The sequence below is a fragment of the Podarcis melisellensis genome, assembly GCF_964234715.1.
Source record: "Podarcis melisellensis genome assembly, chromosome: 1".
In the NCBI taxonomy this organism is placed as follows: domain Eukaryota; kingdom Metazoa; phylum Chordata; class Lepidosauria; order Squamata; family Lacertidae; genus Podarcis; species Podarcis melisellensis.
In genome coordinates, this window is record NC_138528.1 from 32,023,673 (window position 1) to 32,050,508 (window position 26,836).

At 42.7% G+C, this 26,836-nt stretch overlaps 1 protein-coding gene across 2 annotated transcripts in view; it reads right to left on the reverse strand.

Moving 5' to 3' along the window:
- Nucleotides 1-713: 713 nt before the first annotated feature.
- Nucleotides 714-26,836, reverse strand: part of TTC6 (tetratricopeptide repeat domain 6) — a 67,570-nt gene continuing 41,447 nt past the window's right edge. The window contains exons 23-35 of one of the 2 annotated variants that reach the window (XM_081908390.1): nucleotides 26,749-26,825; nucleotides 25,928-26,088; nucleotides 24,304-24,444; nucleotides 21,378-21,527; nucleotides 19,923-20,063; nucleotides 18,302-18,415; nucleotides 16,385-16,504; nucleotides 15,297-15,370; nucleotides 14,090-14,300; nucleotides 11,459-11,611; nucleotides 10,212-10,382; nucleotides 1,885-2,110; nucleotides 714-1,263 (exon numbers count right to left, since the gene is read on the reverse strand). In XM_081908390.1, the coding sequence (XP_081764516.1) occupies nucleotides 1,130-1,263; nucleotides 1,885-2,110; nucleotides 10,212-10,382; nucleotides 11,459-11,611; nucleotides 14,090-14,300; nucleotides 15,297-15,370; nucleotides 16,385-16,504; nucleotides 18,302-18,415; nucleotides 19,923-20,063; nucleotides 21,378-21,527; nucleotides 24,304-24,444; nucleotides 25,928-26,088; nucleotides 26,749-26,825 (1,873 nt within the window). In that variant the 3' untranslated portion in view covers nucleotides 714-1,129. Of the gene's footprint in view, nucleotides 1,264-1,884; nucleotides 2,111-10,211; nucleotides 10,383-11,458; nucleotides 11,612-14,089; nucleotides 14,301-15,296; nucleotides 15,371-16,384; nucleotides 16,505-18,301; nucleotides 18,416-19,922; nucleotides 20,064-21,377; nucleotides 21,528-24,303; nucleotides 24,445-25,927; nucleotides 26,089-26,748; nucleotides 26,826-26,836 lie in introns of those variants that run through there. The other variant, XR_014167758.1, reaches the window with a different exon arrangement.

Genomic DNA, 26,836 nt, shown 5'->3' on the forward strand with positions numbered 1-26,836 from the left:
GTGGGAGATCGTTTGCATGTTATGAAAGCAAATGATCTTCTTGACATACAATTCTACATTCCCTACAAAGATTAGATAACTATAGACATGAACTAATGTTTTGTTATCAGCTTCACATGACAGGTTTTTATACCTTATATATAAAACTCAATATGGCTAACTATTGGGGGCAAAACTATTATCTGTCCCTGTTCTTTGTAACAGACAGTGGAGGAGGCTGGCAAAAAGGAAGTTTCTTGGTGGTTGTTTTTCTTGCACAGCTTTTAAAAACAAAGTTTGGAGATTCCTTTGGGAATGTGAAGTGGTATAGAAATGATGTAAAGAAACAACTGAACAAATAAATAGTACAGTTTGAAGAGGATCAGATGCAGTGCCAACTCTCCTTCCATATCCACCCATTTGCCCTATCCTACCATAGACTGGTTGAGCACATGGGACTTTGGGGATAGATGCATCTGCTTTGCAATGTCCTTGAAGAGCCAGGAGCCACGGGGACCATACTTGTACACTGTGGGATGCAACACACCAACACATCACCCTATATGCTGACACAACTGCTCTGAAGAATGGGCTTTCTCAGCCTTTAAACTCCTCTAATGGCTCTTTCTGGAATGTTCTGTGCACTGCACTCTGAGTTTTTCCCCCTTCTGAATGGGCATTAAGGGTAGTCAGTATTTGCTGTATTAGAATACATGAGGATAACAACAAACCACCATTTTATTATAGTTGTTTATTTGTATTCGGCTTTATCCATATTAGAGTTTTCACATATTGATTAAATGAGAGGAAAAATCAGCTAAAGAAGTTTCAGCAAATCTAGTGCTTAAAAATGGAGAAACAAAGATGTTATCATTCACATTTCTCTAATAAGTCAACTGCTTTTTTCTTTACTATAGTCAAATGATTGTTTTCATTGTTCTTTTCATTTAATCTTTCCTATTCACTTATGTAAATAAAATATGTACAGACATTCACAGTTAAAATTTAAGATAATTTGCAACCAATACATTAGTATAAACAGTATATACAGTAACAAAAGATAAATGGTATTCAACATAAACTGGAAAAGCAACTAACACAGGCTTTTATAGAGTAACAGATCATGTTACTCTACACCAAAAATATATTTTCACCCACTGATAAGCTCCTGGATGCTGATAGCTTTCTTGTAATCAGCAATAGCTTCTTTCATTAAACCCATCTTGCCACGAATATCAGCTCTGAGTTTAAACATCAGGGAATCATACGGCTGAATTGACAGTGCTGTAAGAAGTTAGCATTGTTATTAGCGATTTCTCAGAGTAAATAAGAATGATATGCTAATATTCATCTGAAAGTGCTTGCTTAATTTGGATATAGAGAGTTTATTGTGCAATCGTCTTCATATCTACTCAGAAACAAGTCCGGACAAGATAGTCTAAATATTAATTTAATCTATTTTGATATTCAATCTGTCTCATAGGTTCTAAATGCAGGTAATTTCTTTTGCTGCTGCCTCAAGTGAAAGGCAGGAATGTACCTTGGGGTCCCTTCCAGGATCAGAGCTGGAAAAAAGCACTAGGGGGAGCTAAACCTACCTGGGTCCAGTGTGACATCACAAGAAGAAAGAGGAGACACTAAAAAGCAGTTTGCCCACCTCCAAACACAATTCAAGTCTCATACTGTTGACCAACTATGCATGATTGTCCAGACACATCTAGATTGAAAGTTTACACTCCCTACTTCATGCAGCATTTTTGGGGCTGCATAGTTCTGACCACTGGGATCAGAGAGATCATTTAACAGACCATTTTGAAGCTTTGCAATGCCTTTTTAAAAGAAGAGGAAGGTACATAAACTACAGTGGCGCTCTCTCTCTCTCTCTGTATCTCTGAGCATTTTTACCTTTTGAAATGGCTTCCTCAGCTTGCTCATATTCCTGCAATGTACTGTAGAGATTTGCCTTGTTAAAATATATTGCTGCCGAGAAAGGAGAAAGGCAAATTGCCTGCTCAAAATCTGCTTTTGCTTCTTCAAATTTCTTTAACAGCGTATTTGTAATAGCTCGATTTAGGAATGCAGATTCATTTGTTGGATCAAGCATCAGTGCCTTGGAATAATAGTTATTTGCCTAAAAAAATAAATAAAATGTATATGCATTTTGAAATTGCTTATTACTTTTGTTTTACAAAATCACTAACAACAACATGAGAAATGAATGAAGTATTTTGTTTTAGGGAAGCCTGGTTGTATTCCAGTCTAGCTGTTTTCTCCAGTAATTGCACAATTTGCTCATTCATTCAGACAAACATTATTCCAAACAATTGTATTTTGTTGTTTTCTCTGCCATCCCATTTTTGTTGTTGTTGATTTACTGCAAAACTTTGTTGTTGTTGTTTATTAAATTTCTATACTGCCCTTCATCTAAAGATCACAGGTAGGTTTACAATATAAAACACAAAAAAGTGTATCATACTAAGAAACAGAAACTATACCCCAGAAAACATACCCCCTACACTTTAAATTTCCACTACAGCTGCAGAATAGTAGTATCAGGTGTGAACTGACTGCAGTACTATTGCTTCACCTGGGCGAAGGAATAGTCTGTTTGATCCAAGCCATGACTACTGCCAATAACAGAACTGTATTTTATACAGTGGTACCTCGGGTTACATACGCTTCAGGTTACAGACTCCGCTAACCCAGAAATATTACCTCGGGTTAAGAACTTTGCTTCAGGATGAGAACAGAAATTGTGCAGCGGTGACGCAGCGGCAGCAGGAGGCCCCATTAGCAAAAGTGGTGCTTCAGGTTAAGAACAGACCTCCAGAATGAATTAAGTTCTTAACCCAAGGTACCACTGTATTGATTTTGATATGTTCTTAAAATTATTTCACATGTGGTTATTTTGTAAAAGGTTTTTGCAGTACTGTATATCACTTCAAAACTGCTTAAATGTTAAGCAATTAATACATTCAAGAAACAAACAAATAACCATTGGCTGTACTTTTGATGACAAAAAATAATAATTATTCCTTTTCAGCAGTGAACTTTTCTGGGCTTCCAGAAAAACACATAGAGGAAAGGACTATCAGTTTCACCTGCTTCAGCTATATCAATGCTGACGTGCACAAATTGCCTTTTTGAAGAAGAAGGAAATTCAACAGTAGCAATGGTGGTAAGCAGTAGACCGTACGAATGCTGGAAAGGGCTGCCTTTCTGTCAGGGAACTGCCATCGGAAAGAGAGATGGTGCAGAGGCTCCAGCAGACTAGGAGAGATTTTGCAGCGGAGGAGGGAACCAGCAGGGGGAGAGCAGAAGCTCCGGCAAAAGGGGAGTCGGAGGAGGGAGGGCTCTGGGATACTTCTAGTGAGAATAGTGCAGAGGTAACAAGACCCCCGTTGGCAACTCCCACCCTTCGCCGGAAGCTGTCACGCAGAGAGTCACGAAGGCGCATGTCCGTGAAACAACTTTTATGTTGGCGTAAATTTCGTAGACGCCCACTGTCAGATCCTACCAGCGACTAACGGAGTCATGCCTTGGGAGGCTCCGTTAGTGCCTCGGTTTGGTTGACCAGCCAAACACCAGAGGGATCAAGCTTTTACGCACAAGCAGCTCATTATCCCATCACAGCAATCTGACAGTCTTTGAAAGCAGCTTGTGCAAGCAGAGGGCATCATGAGCGAACCAGCCGGAACCACAGGAGCTGGAGCTGGAGCAGGTCCAAGCCTGGAGGAAAGGTTCAGGGCGTTGGAGGTCCAGCTCGCGCTGCAAACGGCGAGGCTTGAGGAGAGGAGGGCTCAAGATGCGGATAAGGGGAAAACCGCCCCACTTGCCAGAAAGGTGCCTGGATTGGTGCAGAGATTTGGGGGGGATCCCAGGAACTATCAAGCCTTTAGAACGGAGATGCAATATGCTCTCAATCTACTGTTTGATGACTTCACCGATGAGAGCTCTAGAGTGGCGTACGTAATTAGCCATCTAGAGGGAGGGGCGAAGGACTGGGTTCGACCCCTGATGGCAGCCAATAATGATATCTTAAAGGACACGAGGAAGTTTTTTCGCGCCATGGACTTGATGTTTTCCAGCGAGATTGAGCAGGGGGTGGTGCGGAGGCAGTTGATGGCGTGCAAACAGGGGAGCCGATCTGTACGTGAGTACTGGACTGAGTTCACTATGCTTATTCATAGACTGGGGTGGGATCTAGCAAGTGAACCTATTCAAATGTTATTTGAAGAAGGGCTCTCTCCGACAGTGAAAGATGAACTTTCCCGGGCGCCCAGGGCGGAGTCTATGGATCAGCTGACTAAATCTGCGCTGTCCATAGGAGCGCGCCAAGAAGCAAGAGCTTTGGAAAAGCGGGAAGGAAAGGGGGAACGTTGGAAGGACTTCCGCATTCCAGAGATTCCGGAGCAGTCTTTCCCGCCCGCAGAGCCGATGGAACTGGGAACAGCGCGCGCGCGCGCAGTTTCAAACACCAGTGAAGGGCGGAAGAAGGAGGGAAAGAGTGCCAAGAGATGTTATCTCTGCCAACAGCCAGGGCACTTTGCCAGAGTTTGTCCGCAAAGGAAGGAATGGCAGGGCATGGCGGGAACTGTTGGGGGGAAGGAGGAAGGAGAAATAGAGGAGCAAGTAAAAGCCAACGCCTGGTTGCCAACATCAGGGCACAGCAGCCAGGCCAGGGAGTAGTGAATGTGCCCACGCCGGAACCTCCAAGACCAGCGCTTGTGGTAGAGGTGTTGCTGGAACTGTCAAACGGACACCCACTAAAGATAAAAGCGCTATTGGATTCAGGCAGCTCCTGTAATTTCATGAGTAAGGAGTTTGCTGCTGAACACCAGATACAAACTCTCCCATTAAGTAAGCCTTTGCAAGTAACCACGATTGATGGGAGGGAACTGTTGGGGGGAGAAGTGAGCCAACAGACTGTACCAATGATTATGAGGGTGGCAAGACACACAGAACTGATAGCGTTTAATGTAGCCACCTTGGGAGGAGCTCCCATCATTCTGGGAATGAGCTGGCTGGCACTACACGATCCGCTAGTAGGCTGGCATCAGAGGGTGGTTTCCTTTGGATCAGCACATTGCCTAGAACACTGCAAGGAGGGAGAGGGTCAGGCAGGGGCCAGAGCCACTCTAGCAGGGATGGAAGTGACTGACAAGGGGAAGGTGCCACCACAATACGCTGATTTGATTGACGTCTTCAGTGAAAAGGAAGCAGATAAACTGCCCCCGCACAGACCCTTTGACTGTCAAATCACCTTGCTCCCAGGAGCACAATTGCCAGTGGGCAAGCTGTATGCCATGTCAGACCGTGAGATGCAGGAGTTAAGGGAGTTCATTGACAAGAACCTCAAGCGAGGTTTCATCAGAGAGTCACGAGCGGTGGGGGGCAGCCCAGTGTTCTTTGTGGACAAAAAAAACACGGGCAAACCCAGGCTTGTGTGTGATTTCAGGGCTCTAAATGCTGTGTCAGAACCAGTGACTTTCCCTATGCCCAGAATTGATGACATTCTGACACGGGTGAGAAAAGGGAAGATTTTTACCAAGCTGGACCTTAGGGGGGCATATAACTTGATACGTGTGAGGAAGGGGGATGAGTGGAAGACCACTATGTTCACCCCCTTGGGGGCGTTTGAGTACCTAGTTATGCCTTTCGGATTACAAGGGGGCTCCGCCTGCTTTCAATCATTCATGAATCACGTCCTGGGGCCATTGCTCTACAAGAACTGCGTGGCGTTCTTAGATGACGTCCTGGTGTACTCAGAGAATGAGGAGCAGCATGTGCGAGATGTTAGAGAAGTACTGAGCAAACTGCGAGAAAATCGGCTGTGGGTGAAACTGGAGAAATGCCAGTTTCATAGCAGGGAGGTGGAATTCCTGGGGTACCGGTTGTCTGACAAGGGGTTGGCTATGGATCCCAGCAAGGTTCAAGCGGTACTGGAATGGAAAACACCAAAGACCAAGAAGGACGTGCAAAGGTTCCTGGGCTTCGGAAACTTCTATAGGAAGTTCATCAAGAACTTTGCCCATTTAACCGCGCCCATCACGGATTGTCTTAGCAGCAAGAAAAAATTTGCTTGGACGGAAGAAGCGCAACGGGCATTCGAACGCTTAAAGGCAGCGTTTGCGTCGGAGGAGCAACTTTTGCACGTGGATCTACAGCAACCAATGCGAGTGGAGACTGACGCGTCAGACCGAGCGGTAGGGGCCGTGCTTCTCCAGCCGGGGAAAGATACGTCTGAATGGAGACCGTGTGCATTCTTCTCGCGGAAGTTGAACAAATCCGAGAGGAACTACACAGTATACGACCGAGAACTGCTCGCCATTCATGAAGCATTCCGGAGATGGCGGCACTTGCTGATTGGGGCGCAGCACAAGGTTCACGTCCGGACTGACCACAAAAATCTGGAGTACTGGAGAACAGCCCGAGTGCTGAACCAGAGACAAGTGAGATGGGCCCAGGAGTTCTCCAAATTCAATTTTGAGATTCGTTACGTGCCAGGGTCCGAGAACGTAAGGGCGGACGCTCTTTCCAGAAAGCCTGAGTACTTAGAGGGGGAGGGCGCGCCGGAAGCAAGGCATGTAATCCCTGAAGACCGCTGGGTGTGTGGGGCGGCTTTGGTGGGGCAGAAAGAACTGTTAGAGGGTACAGAGAACGACGAATACGCCCAAGAGAAACTCAGAGAACTCAGGAGGACAGAGGAGAACACAGGGGGGTTTGAAGAAAAGAGTGGGGCGTTGTATTACAAAGGGGCACTGTACATACCCGATGGGGAACTGAGGGGCAGAGTACTCAAGCAGTTGCATGATAGCCCCACAGCGGGGCATTTTGGACAGCACAAAACCATGTGGTTGGTTACCAGGGAGTTTTGGTGGCCCAAGGTGAGGGAGGACGTACGGGAATATGTCAGGGGTTGCGACAGGTGCCAGCGAGCGAAAGGGGAGAGGGTGGCGCCAGCGGGGCTCTTACAACCCTTACCCACACCAGAAAGGCCATGGGAGGCAGTCTCCATAGATTTTATGACGGACCTGCCAAAATCCAAGGGCAAAACGGCGGTCATGGTAGTGGTAGATCTATTAACTAAGATGTGTCATTTTATAGCCTGTTCACATGCGGTCACAGCGGAGGAAACCGCCAAGTTGTTCGTAGAGCATATTTTCCGGTTGCATGGCGCCCCCTTGAGGGTGGTCAGCGACAGAGGGAAACAGTTTACTTCCAGGTTCTGGAGGAAACTTATGAGCTTACTGCACGTGGAAATCAATTTCTCCACTGCCCGGCACCCGGAAACAAATGGGCAAGCGGAAAGGGCAAACGGGATTTTACAACAATACCTGAGGTGTTATGTAAAGGACGGAGAAAATGATTGGGTAGATAAGTTACCTCTGGCAGAATTTGCCTACAACAACGCTGAGAACGTGTCCACAGGGATGAGTCCCTTTATGGCAAATTATGGGTGTCATCCCAGGGCATTTCCAGGAGAAGGAGGGGAGAGGTGGAGCGTGCCGGCGGCGGAACATTTTGTTGAAGAGATGGAAGCCATCCACCGTCAGCTACAACTTAACTTAGAGAGAGCCAAGGAAGAATATAAAAAGCAAGCAGACAGAAATAGGAGGGAAGGTGAAACTATAAGGGTGGGAGACCGGGTGTGGCTATCCACCCAGGGACTACCTTTCAAGGGGGGTTGTAAGAAACTGAAACCCAAAAGATTGGGACCCTTTGAGGTCATACAGCAGGTGAACCCAGTAGCATTCAAACTCAGACTGCCCAGTCACATGAAATTGCACCCAGTATTTCACAGGTCATTACTGTCGCCGTACCGAGAGGGACGTGAATGGGGGGGGGGAGCGTGAGAGAGAGGTCTCCCGAACGCCCGTGATAGAAGAGAGAGAACGCGACATGAACGTGGCAGGAATCATTGATTCCAGGTGGAAGGGGGATCAGGTGGAATATCTGGTAGAATGGGAGGGGGAAGTAGAGTCGGAAAACACTTGGGTACCCGCTGAGGTAGTCAATGACGAGGTTTTAATAGAAACATTTCATCGGCGTTTCCCAAAAAAACCGCAACCCGTGGCACAATTTAGAAGGGAACACTTTGGGACCACCGATGAGGAAGGAGAGTTTGGAGGGTTCCCAGAGTCAGGGGTGGGTGAGGAAGCCAACTCCGACAAAGAAGAGGAAGACGGGGAGAGAGACGGTACGCCATGGTTAGAAGTGTTTGAATCCTCGGACGACGAGGAGAGTTCCTTTAGGGGCTTTCCGCCCTCACCGCCAGTGGGAGAGAAAGCGGGGGGTGAAGGGGGCCCTGAGGGGGAGGTGGATGTCAGGGAACTGCCATCGGAAAGAGAGATGGTGCAGAGGCTCCAGCAGACTAGGAGAGATTCTGCAGCGGAGGAGGGAACCAGCAGGGGGAGAGCAGAAGCTCCGGCAAAAGGGGAGTCGGAGGAGGGAGGGCTCTGGGATACTTCTAGTGAGAATAGTGCAGAGGTAACAAGACCCCCGTTGGCAACTCCCACCCTTCGCCGGAAGCTGTCACGCAGAGAGTCACGAAGGCGCATGTCCGTGAAACAACTTTTATGTTGGCGTAAATTTCGTAGACGCCCACTGTCAGATCCTACCAGCGACTAACGGAGTCATGCCTTGGGAGGCTCCGTTAGTGCCTCGGTTTGGTTGACCAGCCAAACACCAGAGGGATCAAGCTTTTACGCACAAGCAGCTCATTATCCCATCACACTTTCCTTCTAAAGACTGCCTTCCCCTTTGCATGGGGATTATATAATACATAAACATTGCTTAACAGGGTTGGTCCTACAATAATGCTTGCAAAAAATGCATTGCTATCTACAATGCATTCTGATATATTTGGTTACTATGTTACTCAGCAGATCAAACGTTTGCTCAAATTCTCATGATTTTTCAGAAATTTAAAATAAAGAACATTTCATAAGACTTTCTGATGACTAGCATTCTATTTGTCCCATGCTTTATTACAAAGTTCATAGGCGCCGACTCCATGGGGCTTGAGGGGGCCCGAGCCCCCTCAAAAATTCGTTTGGGGGGGCTCCGCCCCCCCAATAATCTCCGGCGCCCCTCCAGCAGAGCGCCATCGCCGCCCCTCCCCCAGCCCAAAATGCACAGGGAGGGGCGGGCTGCATGCCTCCTGCCCTCCCTCCCGAGCAAAAGCTCCACCCAATTTCCTTTGGAGCTGATCACGAGGAGGCGGCGCCACTTTATTTGCATATTCATGAGCTTATTTATTATTCATGAGCTTTCCCGGGCCCCCCCAATATTTTTTATAAGTCCGCGTCCCTGACAAAGTTATACATTAGAGTACCATTATCAGCTGTCATTTCTAACTTGAAAGACGCTAATTGGCCTTTTTGTCACAAAAACAGCTATTTGGGGCATGCAAAATTTTAAGTACTGTGCAATAAAAAGGTAAAGGTACCCCTGACTGTAAGGTCCAGTTGCGAACAACTTGGGTTGCGGCACTCATCTTGCTCTATAGGCCGAGAGAGCCGGCGTTTGTCTGCAGACAGCTTCTGGGTGATGTGGCCAGCATGAGTAAGCCATTTCTGGCGAACCAGAGGAGCACACGGAAACACCATTTACCTTCCCGCTGGAGCGGTACCTATTTATCTACTTGCACTTTGAGGTGCTTTCAAACTCCTAGGTGGGGAGGAGCTGGGACCGAACAACGGGAGCTCATTCCATCGTGGGGAGTTGAACCACCGACCTTCCAATCGCCAAGCCCTAGGCTCTGTGGTTTAGACCACAGCACCACCTGCATCCCTAAGTACTGTGTAATACTCCTATATAAATCCCAGTGCGTGGTATGAACACATCCAAGCAGATACACGATCCTGCAGCCTTGCATTTGCTAGTTCCTCCTACGCTTGCTGTTGCTATTGGTGTTGTTGACAGATCAGTAGACAGAGCACTGCTGTAGGGCAAGCAACTGCCCAGTACCCCACAGTACTGCAGTATGGGGGAAGCGCATTAGACTCTAGCATAGTTCTCCCTTCTGCGTCCACCCCAAAACTTGTACAGAATGACCTTTCCAGTCAGTCTGGAAAATCAGGATGTGAGTCACCCATCCTTGAGCTTTAAGACGAAAATGCTTTTTAAGGATTGTGCTAAAAAATCTTCTACTAACTGAAATCATGCAAGCAAACCATTCCAAGGAAAAGAGTTCAGGAAAATTAGCGTGCACAGAATCAAATACAGACCTGTGAAAACTGCCTGTTGTGAAAGTAGATATTTGCTGCATTGAAATATGCCAAAGCATAGCTGGGGTCAATAGAAATAGCTTGCTGATAATCTTTCATGGCACAGTTTAAATATCCCATAAACTGGTTAATGACACCTCGATTAGTAAGCAGCTCTGCACTTGTAGTTACCTGAAATATAACCAACATAAATAAAATTGTAGGAATAGAACTCATAAAGGACATAGTTGTTAGAAATAGACAGTAATATCTTGACAGTTACCTTCAAATTATGATCTAAAAGCGGAGATGTTTATACACAGCAGCAGAGTAGATATATGCATGAAAATGAATTTACTTACAAACTAAACTTGGAGACCCACCCATGCACAGAGTACACTTGTTGAAATGGCTAATAGCCATGATGGGCATAATATTTCCCCATGTCATTGGTGTCTACATGCACCTTGACCACTGACTCTTCCCCAGTACTATCTACCATGCTATCTAGACAACTGGCAACATCTGTGCAACCTTCATGCCATGCAGGCAATTCACCCTGTGGTCTGCATGCCCACCACATCCACAATCAGTGCTTTTTCTTTAAAAAAAGGTTTAGGGATACTCTCATTTTCCTACGCATCTTGAAATACTGCCCCTCAATGAGGCCAAACTTAGATTCACAAGATGTTTAGGGGTATGCGTACCCCTGCGTCCCCCCAGAAAAAAGCACTGTCCACAATTATCTATATTCTTAAAAATCATATATCACCCACTGCTGCAATCCACCCACCCACCAGAGAAGTATCTTTGGCACAAGAGGATAGATGTTTCTCCCCCAAGAAATGGATCCCTTCTAAGGGAATGTTTCCCTCTTTCTAAAGGTGGACACTCTCCTTCACCAAGACCCTCAATCTCCCTGGCAACTATGATATCCCTGAAGCCCTCCTCCACTCTCTATGAAATGCTGTGGCAGCTACACTTAAGAAAACTAACTTAAGAGAGAGGAGTCAACTCTCACATGAGAAGTAAAAAGAATGTTGCAGAATTCCCCTGAGAACCTGGGGAAATCGGGACACGCAAACCATCACATACATGTCTTGTATGCTAGCCTGTGAAAGGCTGAGTGCATATGAGTAACTGTCAAAGATAAGGAGCAAATTATAAGCAAATTGGAGATACTTTGGAAAGACAGAGTTTACATGAAGGGTATAAATTACAAGCAAGGAAGGACACCGCAAATGATCAGTAACAGATCAAATATTTACCTTGAGTGCAGCATTTGTATCTTGAAAGGCAGCAAAGGTATCGCCCATCTGAAGAGAGACTACAGCTCGCCCATCATAAGCAATGTGACACTTGGGATCAATATAAAGAACTGCTGAAAACTGGGACCAAGCTTTCTGAAACTTTCCAAGAGCCTACAATAATTTAACATAACCAGTAACAAAATCAGACATAGTAAAAAAAAAAACACCTCCCACCTCTTTAAAAATGTGCCTAGAACAAACAACATCAAACTGGTCCTCTCAAGATATTTTGGACTACATTTTCCATCACCCTGAACCAGTAGATAATCAGTTTAAAAAAGTCCAGAAAATGAACCTTGAATTGTCGTCTTTTAATCAGATTTTAATGAAGTAAAATACACGTTACAATTCTAAATAGTTTGATTTTATCCAGTAAAACCAAACCTGTGTTGTTCTCAGTCTCATTATCCATTATATATTGGAGAAAGTAAAAACCTGCAAATGTCATGGGCACAGAAATCCAAATGTCTCAGCGCTAGTCTGGAGCTCTGCCAGCCTTTCCTGGCCATCACCTGCAGTGTGATGCAAACATCACCTGCTGAGTGATGCCAAACAACATCACTCTGTTGGTGCCAACCTCCTTCTGGATAGCGTACTCCAATCTCCCTTTGTGTTGATCTTGCAACAAACATGTGGGCAAATGCACTCCTGGCAATATCTCTTCTGCTAGCAGCCAGTGTGGAACACTGAAAAAAGATGTCCCAACAGAGGAGCTGAGCTACCTTGGTACCTGTCGGATACCAAACCAGCTCCACTTTACGCTGATGCACCAAAACCCCACTGCTCTGTATTGCCCTACCTACTGTTGGGGGCCAGTTTTAGAACTGTTCACCAACTGTGCAGTTCTATGCATGTTACAAAGAAGCATGTGAAGCTGTTACAGGAGCTTGTGAAGGGTGAAAACACTACTTGCCATGTAGGTGTTTGTTGGAAGCATATCGACAAAACTGCCCAAAGGCTGTAAAGCTAGTTTCTAAATTAAATCAGTATTATTTCAAAACAATGTGTAGAGAGCTGCTTTATGACAAACCACAATAGCAATACAGTGAGCTATATGAAATGCAAAGAAAAGGTAATTTGTAATTTCCTTTTTCATATCTCAGTTAATGCAGAACTATTCCAATCCGTTGACCGGTGTGATCTGCAAGAGTTTCCCAGCAAAGTTTCATTTTAGGACTAACACGTCGACATTTCCACTAGCTTGCATCCATAATTTTTCTTCCATTGTGGAAAGGTTTCTTCCATTCACAGGAGGATCTTTGATCCAGCAGAGACCCCAACTGGTGGAAAGCGGGGATGGAGGTATTTTCTCCAATCTTGCCTTCCCACTGCAGCACCCACTTACACCTTTCTGGAGGGCTATGTAGCTCAGAGCATATTTCCAAGGAGCATAGAGGGTGGCAGGAAGAATTAGTGAAAACTGCTTCCCCCGCTTCTGTCAGCAGGAGTACCCCATGAGCCAAGTGCCGTGCACAGAATCTCTAGATCCAAGGCTATATGTAGAAGCTCCGCCTCATATTTTGGACTCTTACTGAAATAGTCATGTTTTACGGTAATTGCAGTGCCACTATCTCAGTAGGGCCGATCTTCTATAGTAATGTCTCATACCTCTATGAGTCTGCCAGTATCTTTCTCCTTAACCACTTTGCCATTGCTGTGACAAAGGGTGCTAGTCTGGACTTTAACATGGTTTATTTTTAGGGATCATAGTTGTAAATTCCCTGCCTTAAGCCCATATATTCTCTGTCTCTCATTTCCGTGTAAGAAACCAATTTTTCTACTTCCTGATACGACAGGTTATTTATTAGGCAAAAGGGTTTAAGGTATACACACATTTTAAATGGACACATGTCCTGACCTCACACAAAAGGCGATCCATATACAGAGTGGTACACCTCATGACATTGCCAGCAGAATAAAGCTGAGAAGTATGGGAAGTTACAGGCTGCACTACGGGAACTGTGGAAAACAGCTCCTACTCTGCTTCTTTTCCCCATGAATTTCATAGGAAAATAGTACTGCTTTCTAGTATTGATCTCCAACAGTTAAGAGTGCTGAGTACGATAGGCACAGGTCCTACATAAATCAGAGGGCATCAGTTCTTCTTACTGGTTAAAAATAGATTTAATCTAGGTATGAGAAATGGAAATAATTGACCTACAATCGCACTTATATGTGCTGGTTATTTTATCCTTAAGAAAAGTGTTTAAATCTTTAATCAAAACAAAAAAAAATTCCTTCCAGTAGCACCTTAAAGACCAACTAAGTTTTTTTTTTTTAAAAAAAAAATTTTATTGATTTTTCAAACACATAATAAAAAACAGTAAGTAGAAGTATCTGAAGAAGTATCTGAAGAAGTGTGCATGCACACGAAAGCTCATACCAAGAACTAACTTAGTTGGTCTTTAAGGTGCTACTGGAAGGAATTTTTTTTTGTTTTGACTACGGCAGACCAACACGGCTACCTATCTGTAACTAAATCTTTAATGTTCATTATGTATTTTAAGTGGACGCCCTAAATTGTCAGAAGAAGTTTAAGGTTGCTGAGTGCAGTCGAATATTATAAAGACACAGTTACCAATACATTACCTGCAAACTATATCCTGCACAAAGTCTGGCCTTTATGCACAATGGATTCAGATGTATTGCTCTTGCGAAATCTTTCTGGGCTTGTCTAGTACCTTTCTCATGACCATATTCCAGATATGCATTTCCTCGTCCAATATAGCCATCCAGAGAAAATGGATCTATTTTAATAACCTTTGAAAATGACTGCACAGCTTCTTCGTATTTCTGAAGTCTGAAAATCAATATACATTTGAAATTAAGTGTTTTATTAGCAACATTTGATATTATATACTTTACAATGAGTGAACAAGCAATGGTGCAGAAACCAGGACCATAAATATAATTTGTAGCCAAAACATCCCTCTTATTTTTGTATAATGCATTCTCACATGGCTTTTTTTGTCATGGTTTATAGTATTTATTTCACCATCTCTATTCCTTTTTCAAGCATGAGTCACATATTGTGCTGATCATGTGAACTTGTTCAGAAGCAGACCAAAGCAGCATTTTTCTTATTGTAAATATCCTGTTCTGGATACAGGGGCAGATTAGAACTTTGACTTTAAAATCTGATCTATGAGCTGTTCAGGCTGTTACCACCCACCACCATCCGACTGATCTCCTTTGTCTTCTATGGGCAACTTCTCTGAGACTTGGTGGGGGAAGCTGAGCATGAAGGACTAAGTTTCCTCATATACTATACAGTCCAACCTGAAATGGAAGGTGCTTCCTGATTGCTGTTCCTTTTAATTAACTAAACTTTCTGTAGAGGTGGGGAGCCCTCTGAGGAAACAAGCTCCAAATCTCCGTCTCCCCTTTGCAGCCTATCCAGAGTGGAAGAGGGGTTGAAGAATGGCTGCTCTTTTCACATGCTTTCTGTGCCCTTCCTGAACTGCAGCGCAGACTAGAGCATCCCACTCTGGTTGGACCAGCCCTGGAGAAAAGGCAATGGTAGGGGAACAGCCTCTAGCAATTTTTGCACTGCTGCCACTGCCCAGCTAGCATGCTAAAAGGATTCCACACTGATCTGGCCCTAGGTGAAAAGCCTGTGGGAAGAGCAGAGCTACAGGGCCTAAGAACTAAAAGCACACAAGAAAACCATTCAAGCTCTTGCTCGGGAAACCACCCATTGCAAGTGAAATGTCCCTCAACTTCTGCTTTGTCAACTCTATTGTAAACCACGACATCAAAACATTTATTCTAAATCCCTACTGTTTGGTATTATTACCTATGACAGCAGTGTCCAATATTTTGAAGTAGTTTGCCGTCTTTTGGCTTACTCAGTGCTACTTCTGCAAAGTCCTAAAAACAGAGAAAGAAAATATTTGTGATGCACCCAGCACTGATGCCACAGGCATCATCCAATAAATGCCTATAATGCTAGCACATTGCTCATACCCACAGCTGTGGGTGGAAACCAGCACTTTCTGAGAAAAAAGAAAGTTTTTAGATTTTATTTTAAGTATGTATATCCCATCATTAATCCAGAGATCTCAGCGCAGGGAACAGTAAGTCTGCAATAAATAACAATCAACAGCAATTAATACATGGCACAGAGACCAGATATAAAGCAACCAACGCAGCATAGAATCAGTCACAGCCCCCAAACATCTTTGTAAACAGCCAGGTTTTAGACTGTTATTAGAATAACATCAGTCCAGACATGCATTCCCATCAAGAACAAGTCATCCAACCAGTTCCCTGATAGAGGAAAGATCTAACCAGAGCATTTCCAGTCCAGATTCATTTTCCAATTACTAGACCTCATCTAGCCAACCACAGCAGCCAGACACCAGATGTACAAGAAACTGCACATCTTCAGCTGACTCAGATAACATGAAGAAACAGAGCTGGGTGTCATCTGCATATTGGTGGCACCCAAATCACTTCACCCAGCAGCTCCATATAGATGTAGCATGGGGGGGGGGACAAAATAGAATCCTGTGTGACCCCACATGGGGCTGAATAGAAGCCACACACTTCCCACCCTCTGGAATCGGCCCTTTGGTTAGGACTGGAACCATCACACCACTGTGCCTACCACCCTCAGTACATAAAGTCATTCCAATAAAATACAGATCTAGGAGAATCAACAGGGCTGCACTCTCTCATCTCACTACAGAAAGAAGTCGTCCGTCAGGGAGACCAAAGCCAAACTGGAACCTAACGACAGAATGAAGTGAATTTAGATAAACAGCCATCACCAAGAATATCTGAAGCTGACTCGTCACCACCCTTTTGAGTGCCTAAGCAACTAGGCTATATTCAGAACAGACCTACTGAAAGTAACAGGACATGACTAAGTTAGGTCTGTACCTCTAGTGCATTAGCATGTTGGTTCAAATCCACATAGAGTAAGGCACGGTTGATCAACACTTTCAGAACAATGTCCTTGCTGGGCTCAAGAAGAAGAACAATCCCATAATCTTTCAAAGCCTGGAAAATACACACAGTAACTGGTAAATAGTGCAAAATATGGAATCTCATTATCCTGTATAAAGACATTCTAATCTCCCCATCTGATTAATTACCTGTTTGCTTTTCAAAGAAATAAAGCAGGGCTGAGAAGCCTGTGGCCCTTCAGATGGTACGGAGTGAGCTACAACTCCAACCCTCCCTGACCGTTAGCCATGCGGACTGTGGCTGATGGGAGCCAACAAATTCTGAAGGGTCAAAGGTTCCCCGTTCCTGCAATAAAGGCTTGAGAAATGTGGCTTATACTTTATAACTTTACTAGGGTGTGTAACAAAGAATTAAATGTACAATTTTCTAAGTTTCAGCAAAGTTCAGAGAAAATAATTAATTTTCAATGTTTTGTTTTAGCCTTAGTTTCATGAACTATAGTGACTATAAAGTTTGCTATTATGAAATACAAGGGAGAAATAGATTAAGAATAAATTTGGCATAGCTAAAAGCAATTCATTCTTCCCAACTTGGTGATTTGGGGAAAGAAAGGACCTTAACCAAGGCACTGTAGCTGACAGGAGTGCCTTGAGTGACCCTTAGAAGTCAATTTATCATCAGAACTACAAGATAACATGGACCTTGGAATTTCCCAATTGCACCATCTGCTTAATCACAGGACTATTGATTTTGTACTACCTCTGGTCATCTTAGTAAATCTGTCTTTAACTGCGGTAGTTACATGTGTCTGATTAAGTTTTATTGGTTAAGTAATTTTTATTGGTTTTCATAGAATGTCTATTCAAAGTTAAGAAAAAATACAGCAAATTAAGAAAAATATAGCATTTAAATAAGTTTTTTTTTAAATGCAGGTTTTTTTCTTTCACTGAATTTGCAAAATCAGCAAATCTTTTAAGAACCAACCATCAAAGTATTCCTCATATGGGGTACAAAGGTAGGGAAACAATTAAGACCAGTGATGTGGGTTTTGTGGGGGGAATTTCCTATGTGAATTAGCATACTTAGGGTAATTTGTGCACAGGAAATTTTTCAGTGTGCATATTTAGGAAACAAGGCCAGAAACTTTGAAACCTCTAAGCTTGCCTAATATTGTATTTGCAACTGGCATCCATTCATTTAACTAATAAACTTATGAAACAGAAAGATTTCCATGGAAAAGCAAAACATTGGAAAATTTACATTTTGGAAAAATTTACATCCCACAACACTGGTTAGAATATTCATACCCTAATAGGCTTGGGATATAAATACTGAAAATGCAAGAAAAAGCAACCGGCACTTTTTGCTGTCAAATATTGGCATAATGACAACAACAAAGCTAAAATCAACACAGAAAGGCAGAACAACCACTTGTCATTTGCCATATTAAATGTGCTTTTGCAGTCATGTATTCACATCACTGTGGGTTCTTAAGGTGTGCAAGGGTCTGTCAACGTGATGCTATAAATGAATGAAATCACAGAATAGCCTTCCCCCAACTTGGTGCCCTTCATCTGTTGTAGTAAGTAACTCCCATAATCTCTGAGCATTGACTATGCTATCTGAGGCTGATGCCACGTTGGGGAAAGTTACCAACAAAGTAACACAGTGTGAAGCTCCCCTTCCACCTAAAGTGAATGGGAATAAGAACTCAATGCAAATGCTACAATGTACACAAAACTCTAGACTGAAGTTAGTAAACACAGTAAGTGAACAAATGTCATAAATTGGAAAAAGGCATGATAATTAAAAATAAAAGCAGGACATTCAGAAATAGAGGTAAAGCAATGGAAAAGTGTTATGTGACTGCTCTTTTAAAAAGATACATACATTTTTGCTGTCCTTCAAGCAGTGGTAAGAAAGTGCTCTATTGTAATATGCCAAAATACAACCATTGTCTAGGTCTATAGCTTTACTTAAATCTTCAACGGCATGTTTGTAAGTCTGTAGGAAAAAAATGACATGGCATTAGTCATATTACCTAAAATCATCAAATAATCTGTATAAATGAATATCGCGACACATTCCTCTATATGTAATCCTGTGTTGGCAGGTTTTCTATTGATATCTGTTGAAATTTGGAAGTTTATAAAATTATGAAGGTGACTTGTATTTTTCATAATACAAGTGGTCATTGGGTGAAGTTACCTGGCAGGAGATTAAGGACAACATTTCTTCACACAAGGCATAATTAAGAGATAGTGATGGCCAGCAGGTTATAGGGCTTTAAAAATAGATAGAAAAATAGATATAAGAGACAGAACAGATCTAACCAAGCCTATTAATCAAGCTTGTAAATGGAAGCTTGATATTCAAAGGCAGAATACATATATGTTACCTGATGCTGGAAACAGAGAACGACCATCACCTATTGCCTGCTTGTAGCAGCATGTGTCTCCTGTTTGAATCAAAGCAGATTTTTGTCTGATCCAGCAAGGCAATTCTTTTGGGAAAAGCACCCTGAGATTTTCAGTGATTGGACAGATGAAAGGGGCAGAAGTTTATAAGCTTCATAGAATTATAGAGTTGGAAGAGACCACAAGGGCCATCTAGTCCAACCCCCTGCCAAGCAGGAAACACCATAAGAGCACTCCTGACATATGGTTGTCAAGCCTCTGCTTAAAGACCTCCAAAGAAGGAGACTCCACCACACTCCTTGGCAGCAAATTCCACTGTCAAACAGCTCTTACTGTCAGGAAGTTCTTCCTAATGTTTAGGTGCAATCTTCTTTCTTGTAGTTTGGATCCATTGCTCCGTGTCCGCTTCTCTGGAGCAGCAGAAAACAACTTTTCTCCCTCCTCTATGTGACATCCTTTTATATATTTGAACATGGCTATATCACCCCTTAACCTCCTCTTCTCCAGGCTAAACATGCCCAGCTCCCTTAGCCGTTCCTTCACAGGGCTCTTTTCTTTTAAAGTATTACCTCACCTATATTATCTCATACTGTCTCCCTAAAACAGTTACCAATGTTATAGTTATAGTTACTTTTAAAACAAACAAACACTTGTGTCCACCTTCATGACATGAAAGTGCAATTATTATTACAAGTGGCAATTATTATTAAACTATGGGAGGAATTCAACATTGTACTCACGTGATTGTTGTGTCAGAGCAAGCATTTTGGCTTGGCAAAGGAACAATCCCTCTCTCCTCCTGCCCCTCATGCATTGTTTTGGGGATTCCTGCCCCCCCAAAAAATGAACCAATTTCAGGTGAACAAGCAGCAGGGGTGGGGACTCCTTGTGAAAGGGGAAACTGGACTTCTGTTGACATTGAATTCCACCCTATATTTCAAAAATATGTTCATTTAAGGCTGATTACTACATTGGTGTGTTAATCGTAAGTTTTCAATTCTTCTTTAAAATGAGCAGCAGTGTACTCCAAACATCTGTCTTTACCTGCAAAAGGTAACATACTTCATCACACAAAAATAAGACAACATTTTTACCCTGTTATAAAACTTCAGTGCTCCTCTATAAAGATAGGCTCTCACGCTTGTAGGCTGAATTCTGAGGGCTTCGTTGCAATTCATTATTCCCTTGGAGAATCTTCCTTTGCATCCATAGTAAGCAGCACGACTTAAATATGCCTTTACAAAAGCATTACAGAAGAAAACAAACACATTTTAGAAGGAAACAAACACCAACAGGCCCAGTACCAGACATTATGTTGCCTGAGATGGCTAGTAATTCTGCTGCTCCTCAGTCTTTATGGTGCTAGTGAAGCAAACATCCTCCTCCTTCACCCTGCCATCTCCTCATTCCTGCTCCTCCTGTTACCTCACTTTATTTTTTTATTTGTTTACTTTTCTTTTCCTAGAAGTTTTTCCACTCACCTTCCTCTGAGAAAGACCCAAGGGGGGATCTTCAGAGTGAAGTCTTCTGGGTGAGGTGGCCTGGATTACAAATAACTTTAAAATTTCTAAATGTAAAACAGCATTTTGGGTTTCAGTGGCAAACTACAGCAGCAGTTTAGGCAATCTTCTGGTTACCTTGTACAGAAGGCCTCACTCTGCAGAAGGACCCCCTTTTGCATGAGTACCTGGCAAGAGATGTTAAATAGGAATGTAACAGAGGCCTTTAGAAAACTGCTTGCAAGCTAATGAATGCTTCTTACTATATAGACACAACAACAAAAAATTCCTTCCAGTAGCACCTTAAAGACCAACTAAGTAGCTTTCGTGTGCATGCACACTTCTTCAGATACACTGAAACAGAAGTTTCCAGACCCTTCTATATAGTGAGAAGGTGGGGAGGGGTATTAGAAGGGTGGTGGGAATGGGTGATTGGCAGATATATAGACACAGAATGCCTACACAGAGATGTATGTGTTTGGATAGGTAGGGGTGTGGCTAAATGAGCAGGCCTGAAAATTCAGCCCACACCATTGGCCCTGGTATACCACGAAGTGAATTTAATGAAGACGAACTAGAATCAATTTTTCCAGGGATTTGCAATCTACTATTTTTATTGCTCAGGGACGCGGGTGGCACTGTGGGTTAAACCACAGAGCCTAGGACTTGCTGATCAGGTCGGCGGTTCGAATCCCCGTGACGGGGTGAGCTCCTGTTGCTCGGTCCCTGCTCCTGCCAACCTAGCAGTTCGAAAGCACATCAAAGTGCAAGTAGATAAATAAGTACCACTCCGGTGGGAAGGTAAATGGCGCTTCTGTGCGCTGCTCTGGTTCTCCAGAAGCGGCTTAGTCATGCTGGCCACATGACCCGGAAGCTATACGCCGGCTCCCTCGCCCAATAAAGCGAGATGAGCACCGCAAACTCAGAGTCGGCCACGAATGGACCTAATGGTCAGGGGTCCCTTTACCTTATTTTTATTGCTAAATGTAGAACATTGAGATAAGATAAGCTCTATTTTAGTGTCTCCAAAAATCAAATTTTCAGCATTACCTGAAAATGGTCTGGTTGAACAGCAAGTGTTTTGTTAAAATCTAATATGCACTTAGGTTGATGGAGCTGCATTCTGCAAAGCCCTCGCTGATAGTATGCATCTGCATAACGTGGATATAGCTTGACAGCAGAAGTAAAAGCGTCACAGGCCTAAAAATACAATAAAGTTAGTATTAGTAAATATTGCCCTTTGTCAAGAAAATATTGTCAAGAATATAAAACGTTTACAGCTTTAGGACTCTGTAGTGCATGAAATTAGGCAAATGACACCAGTTATGGAGAGACAAATTCCAATGTTTAAATAAGCCTCACATTCTGAAAATAGGTTTTAACAACACTCTTCAAGAGGCCCCAGGCAGTATCTGTTGTTATATGAGGTAGTAAATAGGACCATTTTTTAGATATTACCAAATTGGCCACATATTAACATAACAGAAGTTAAATGTCTTATTAAGACTTCTAATTGTTATTATCTATCCCAGACAAGACCATTTACTGCCTAATATTTTCATATTGACCCAGTTTGACTATGCTGTGATGCTTAGATTAGTTTTTAGTTGCTGGTTTGCTAACGGTGCTATATATATTATTATTGTTTTACTGATGATTTGTTAATTTATATAATATGACTTATGGCGTACCTGGGATGTATTATTATGTTATTGTTATTTATTGTCTGGGAACCTCTTTGAGATTCGTTTTAATGGAAAGAGGAATAGAAAAACTAATTAATCAAATCTATTCAATTTGGCCATTTTGTTTACTGCACTTAATTGAACAAGAATATTATCAGCTGTTTGGACATATAAAGTATTTTAATTCCAATTTAAGGAAATCACTCAACAAACCTTGTTATGGTATGAGGTGAGTGGCCACAAAGAGGGTGGTTGGTTACTCTTGACAAGCCTTCTTGATCAAAATATATGCTCTGTATTTTTTAGAGAAGTTAGTAAAATTGATCAAAGTGAACCATGTCCTGCCGTACCCAGTGCATGCTTTCACAAGGAGCATAGTGGAAGTGATCAGTATTTTGTTTTGAACTCTCTTATTCATATAAAACATTTAAAGTTAATTTTCTATAGTATATCAAAGGGGCGGGGGGACATAACATATTGAGGAAACACAGACACTTAGCTATATTCTTCAGCACTCATCCCAACAATTTTGCTATGAAAATGCAATGCCAATGAAAAAGAAGGAGGTGATGGTTCAAATACCAGAAATTCCTCTCATAGAGACAGTAAGGTTTTGCTCTCCCATTCTGGCTCCTGTTCAGCCACTGCCAACTTCAGCTCAGATATCTCCTGTGGGTTGTTAATGCCCTCTTCAGTCCCCAATAAGGCTCTCTGCTCTGCAGGATGGATAGGAAATGGGAGCACCTCCATCCCCAGTTCCTATTATTCACACACCCCTTCTGCTTCTGCCTCATCCTCATCAGTCTGAACTCGCCAATCCATGTCTAATCCCAATGGAACCATGGGGTTCAAGACAGAAAATCACTGCAGGGTATTATTAATCATGGCAAGTCACAGAGGGGAATTAATTGAAATAATCAATTATGACAATCACAAAGGGGAAAGAATCGTAGACAATTATTGAAGAAATTTGAAGGAATTTAAGAACCAACTGAACACAGAATCAATTAATATCAATCACACAAACTAGCAAAAGGAATAAAAAAAAATGTAGATAACCACAGAATTAATTAAGTTTGTGACACTGGAACAGCCAAGGGAAGATTCCACTTGCCACAAAGATTAGACACACAAAACTAGCTACAAGAGACAGAAAAATACAGAGAAATAATTGAGAGAATGAATAAAAGGATCCTGAGCACACAGAGCAGAAAACAGACAAAAGTACAAACCTGAATAACAAAGAAATGCAGAAAGAATTGCTAAGCTATTGCCAGAAACAAAAGGCAGGAACTTCACTGGGGTTTCTTCTGGGAACAGGCTGCTTAGAAGTTCCTGAGACACAACTGCATTCCTGTCTTCAAGCGTGCCAGCATGGGAGAAGAACAGTGGCAAATTGATAATCCTGTAATCCTAAACATTTGTTGCTTTACCAGATGACGTACTATTGTTATTAATTTATTTATTATAAAAATGAATCCCCTGCCTATACATATACTAAGCCGATAATAGCTAAAAACAATATTACAATAGAAGTATAACTGCAACCCATCAATAGCTTGGCTGGTTGATTAAATATATTCCAGGAATTCAACATGGCGCTAAGGAGACTGATCTTCCCTCTCCTACCCCCACACAATGTTCTGGGAGATCTGCTGACCCTCCAAAGCAGATCTGAAGGAGGTGCACAGGGGAGAGGAGAGGAAGGAAAACCCTGTTTTGCCAAAGGGAGTCCTTGCATTGGCTTCTCCTCGCAGAACGGGGTAGCTAAATCTTGCCCTTAGTCTCTGTGCCTAGGTTGGCAGTATCCTAAGAGGTGTGACTGAAGTGCTACTGCCCAATTGGAATAGCCCTCAGGTGAGGCTCCGATACTTTGGCCACCTCATGAGAAGAGAAGACTCCCTGGAAAAGACCCTGATGTTGGGAAAGATTGAGGGCGCAAGGAGAAGGGGACGACGGAGGATGAGATGGTTGGACAGTGTTCTCGAAGCCACCAGCAGGAGTCTGACCAAACTGTGGGAGGCGATGGAAGACAGGAGTGCCTGGCGTGCTCTGGTCCATGGGGTCACAAAACATTGGACACGACTAAACAACTAAACATCAACAATCCCCTTCCCTTCAAATTACTTTGTCTGACATGCCTAAGCAAAATTTAACACAGTTTTGGACTTTCAACAAACCATTGAAGAGTATCCCAACGCTCAAGTCTTTAACTCATTTCAACTCCATAATCAAAACTTTTGTATACAATGTTTAAAACCAAAATGCCGTAACACTTAAGAAATATGTACCTCTAATAAGGAGACTTGCTCCATATAGCACTGGCCCATAAAAAAATATATTTCTGCAGCTTCAAATGTACTAGGTGTAGATCTTGAAGCAGCAGTATCCATCAGCCGCTTCAATGCTTGTTTAAAACTGGCTACAGCATCCTGTAATAAAAAGTAAGTGTAAAATATAGTTAACTGATGTTTGCAATCCCAGTCTTGAGAGTGATCGTGCTGCTCAGTTTGCTCAATGGTGAATCAGTCACCCTTTTGAATAACAAAAGTGGCCTCCATCTTTTTTCCACCGCAGATATATTTACTTTGTTTTTTTAAAAAACAAAGTAAATACCCAACCCTATAGATTCTACACATATGCACACTTACTTGGGAGTAAGTTCTATTGAAATCATTAGTTACTTCTGAGTAGACATGCATAGGTTTGCCACATTCTTAAATACTATATGTACTGCGGCAAAGAAGACCATGTAATACAGCTCTTTTTTTGGCACCAAGGAAATAGGATCTAAGGTTATCTCACTAATGAAAGCTGGACAGAAATACAAACTTAATGAGTTGAATACATAGCCAGAAAGACTGATTTAGTTACAGCGAACTGTCATGTGTCATGGACTAGGCTGCCCAGTTAAAAAAAAAATCCATTTTTACTTCTGCACAGAAAGCAATGATCTAAAACTTGGCCTGCTTTCATCTGGCACCTTGAATCCAAATAGTAATTGCCATTATTTTTCTACATATTAATCAAGTACAGTAGGCCCTGGTAAATGTAATCTTCCCAAGTACTGGTGACACCTGAAGTAGCACATGGGAAGATACCATTTTTGAGGGTTTACTTGGCTTCACAGAACACCAGATATCAGAGAAGCATGGCTTGCAGCCATGGCCAAAGTTAGAGAGGCATCATTAACCCCCAAATAGGGTGGAAGGGACGCGGGTGGTGCTGTGGGTTAAACCACAGAGCCTAGGGCTTGCCAATCAGAAGGTCAGCAGTTTGAATCCCTGCGACAGGGTGAGCTCCCGTTGCTCGGTCCCTGCTCCTGCCACCCTAGCAGTTCGAAAGCACGTAAAAGTGCAAGTACATAAATAGGTACCGCTCCGGCGGGAAGGTAAACGCCGTTTCCGTGCGCTGCTTCCGTTCGCCAGAAGCGGCTTAGTCATGCTGGCCACATGACCCGGAAGCTGTCTGCGGACAAACACCGGCTCCCTCGGCCAGTAAAGCGAGATGAGTGCCACAACCCCAGAGTCGTCCGTGACTGAACGGTCAGGGGTCCTTTTACCTTTACCTTTAGGGTATGGGGAAGGCTAGGGGAGATGAGGTTAAAAAGAAGTTTTCTCTAGTTCAGATTAAAGTCCAAGACAGATAAAAATATAGGGATCATACACAGAGGCCAGTGAGATTAAATGAGCTCTTGACAAATTAACCATTGAGTGGCAAAGACAGCAGAAAAGAATGGACAACCAGCAGGGTGCTGTGTCCCAGCAGAAAACAGCAAGGAGGAATAGCGATTTAATAAGAAATGAAATAGTCACCAGAACCCATGCAGAATTCTATCAGCCTCACACATTTTCCCTATAGCTTTCAAAAATAGTTCCCATCAAAACCACAGACATACAAGAGCATATCTTTAACCTTATATTTTTTGGCTTTCATTTGGATTTTTCCAAGAAGAACAAACATGGCACAATCAGGTTGGTTTTCGGAGGCTGCAAGCGCACACACAATGGCCTTGTTGTGATTCTGACAAAATGATTGAACGAGTGCTTCTTGAATAAGCGAACATTCAAGGGATCCTGTAAAATATTGAAGGGCAACTTCATTCTGGGCCAACCTATTTATTATTGTGCATTTTAATGTATAAATACAGATATCATAAGAGACAGGCAAGCTTCATAGCCAATGTTAATATAAATGTTCAGAATGCCAAAGACTCGTATTAAACTTCTGTTAAAGCACTCGGCATTCAGAGAATACCAGAGTGATGTACAGAAACCAAATATAAAACATAATTCAGCAGTGGTTCTCAATTAGCTTATTACTAGTTCTGCATGCTCAACGAGACTTATATTTCTTAGACAGCCATCATACCATTTTATGCCAACAGGGCTTCACAGCTATTTAATTTTCAATTTTTATTTAGCTAGCCACCTTAACAATTATCTGCATTTTTGTTGTTTTAATGGTGCATTCATTGTGTTTTAACATTGTACACCGCCCTGATATTTTGTGATATGGTGGTATAAAAATACTTTTATTTTAAAAAATAAATATCAAACCATTTTGAACTTAAGGGGACTCTGCCCCTCCAACCAAAAAAAGACAACTGTGATAGGGTATGAGGGTTTGCTGTTCAAGAAAAGTTCCAGGTGCTCCTGGGCATGCTTCAAGTAATCCTTTGGACTTGGGCCATAGCTTCACAGTGCACAGAAAGGTAAAACATAAAAAGACAGTACCTTGACCCATTTCTGCAACTTGGTGTATGCAGAAACTTGCAAGATCATAATTCTGCATCTCTAGTAAATACTGTCCTCTGTAAATGAA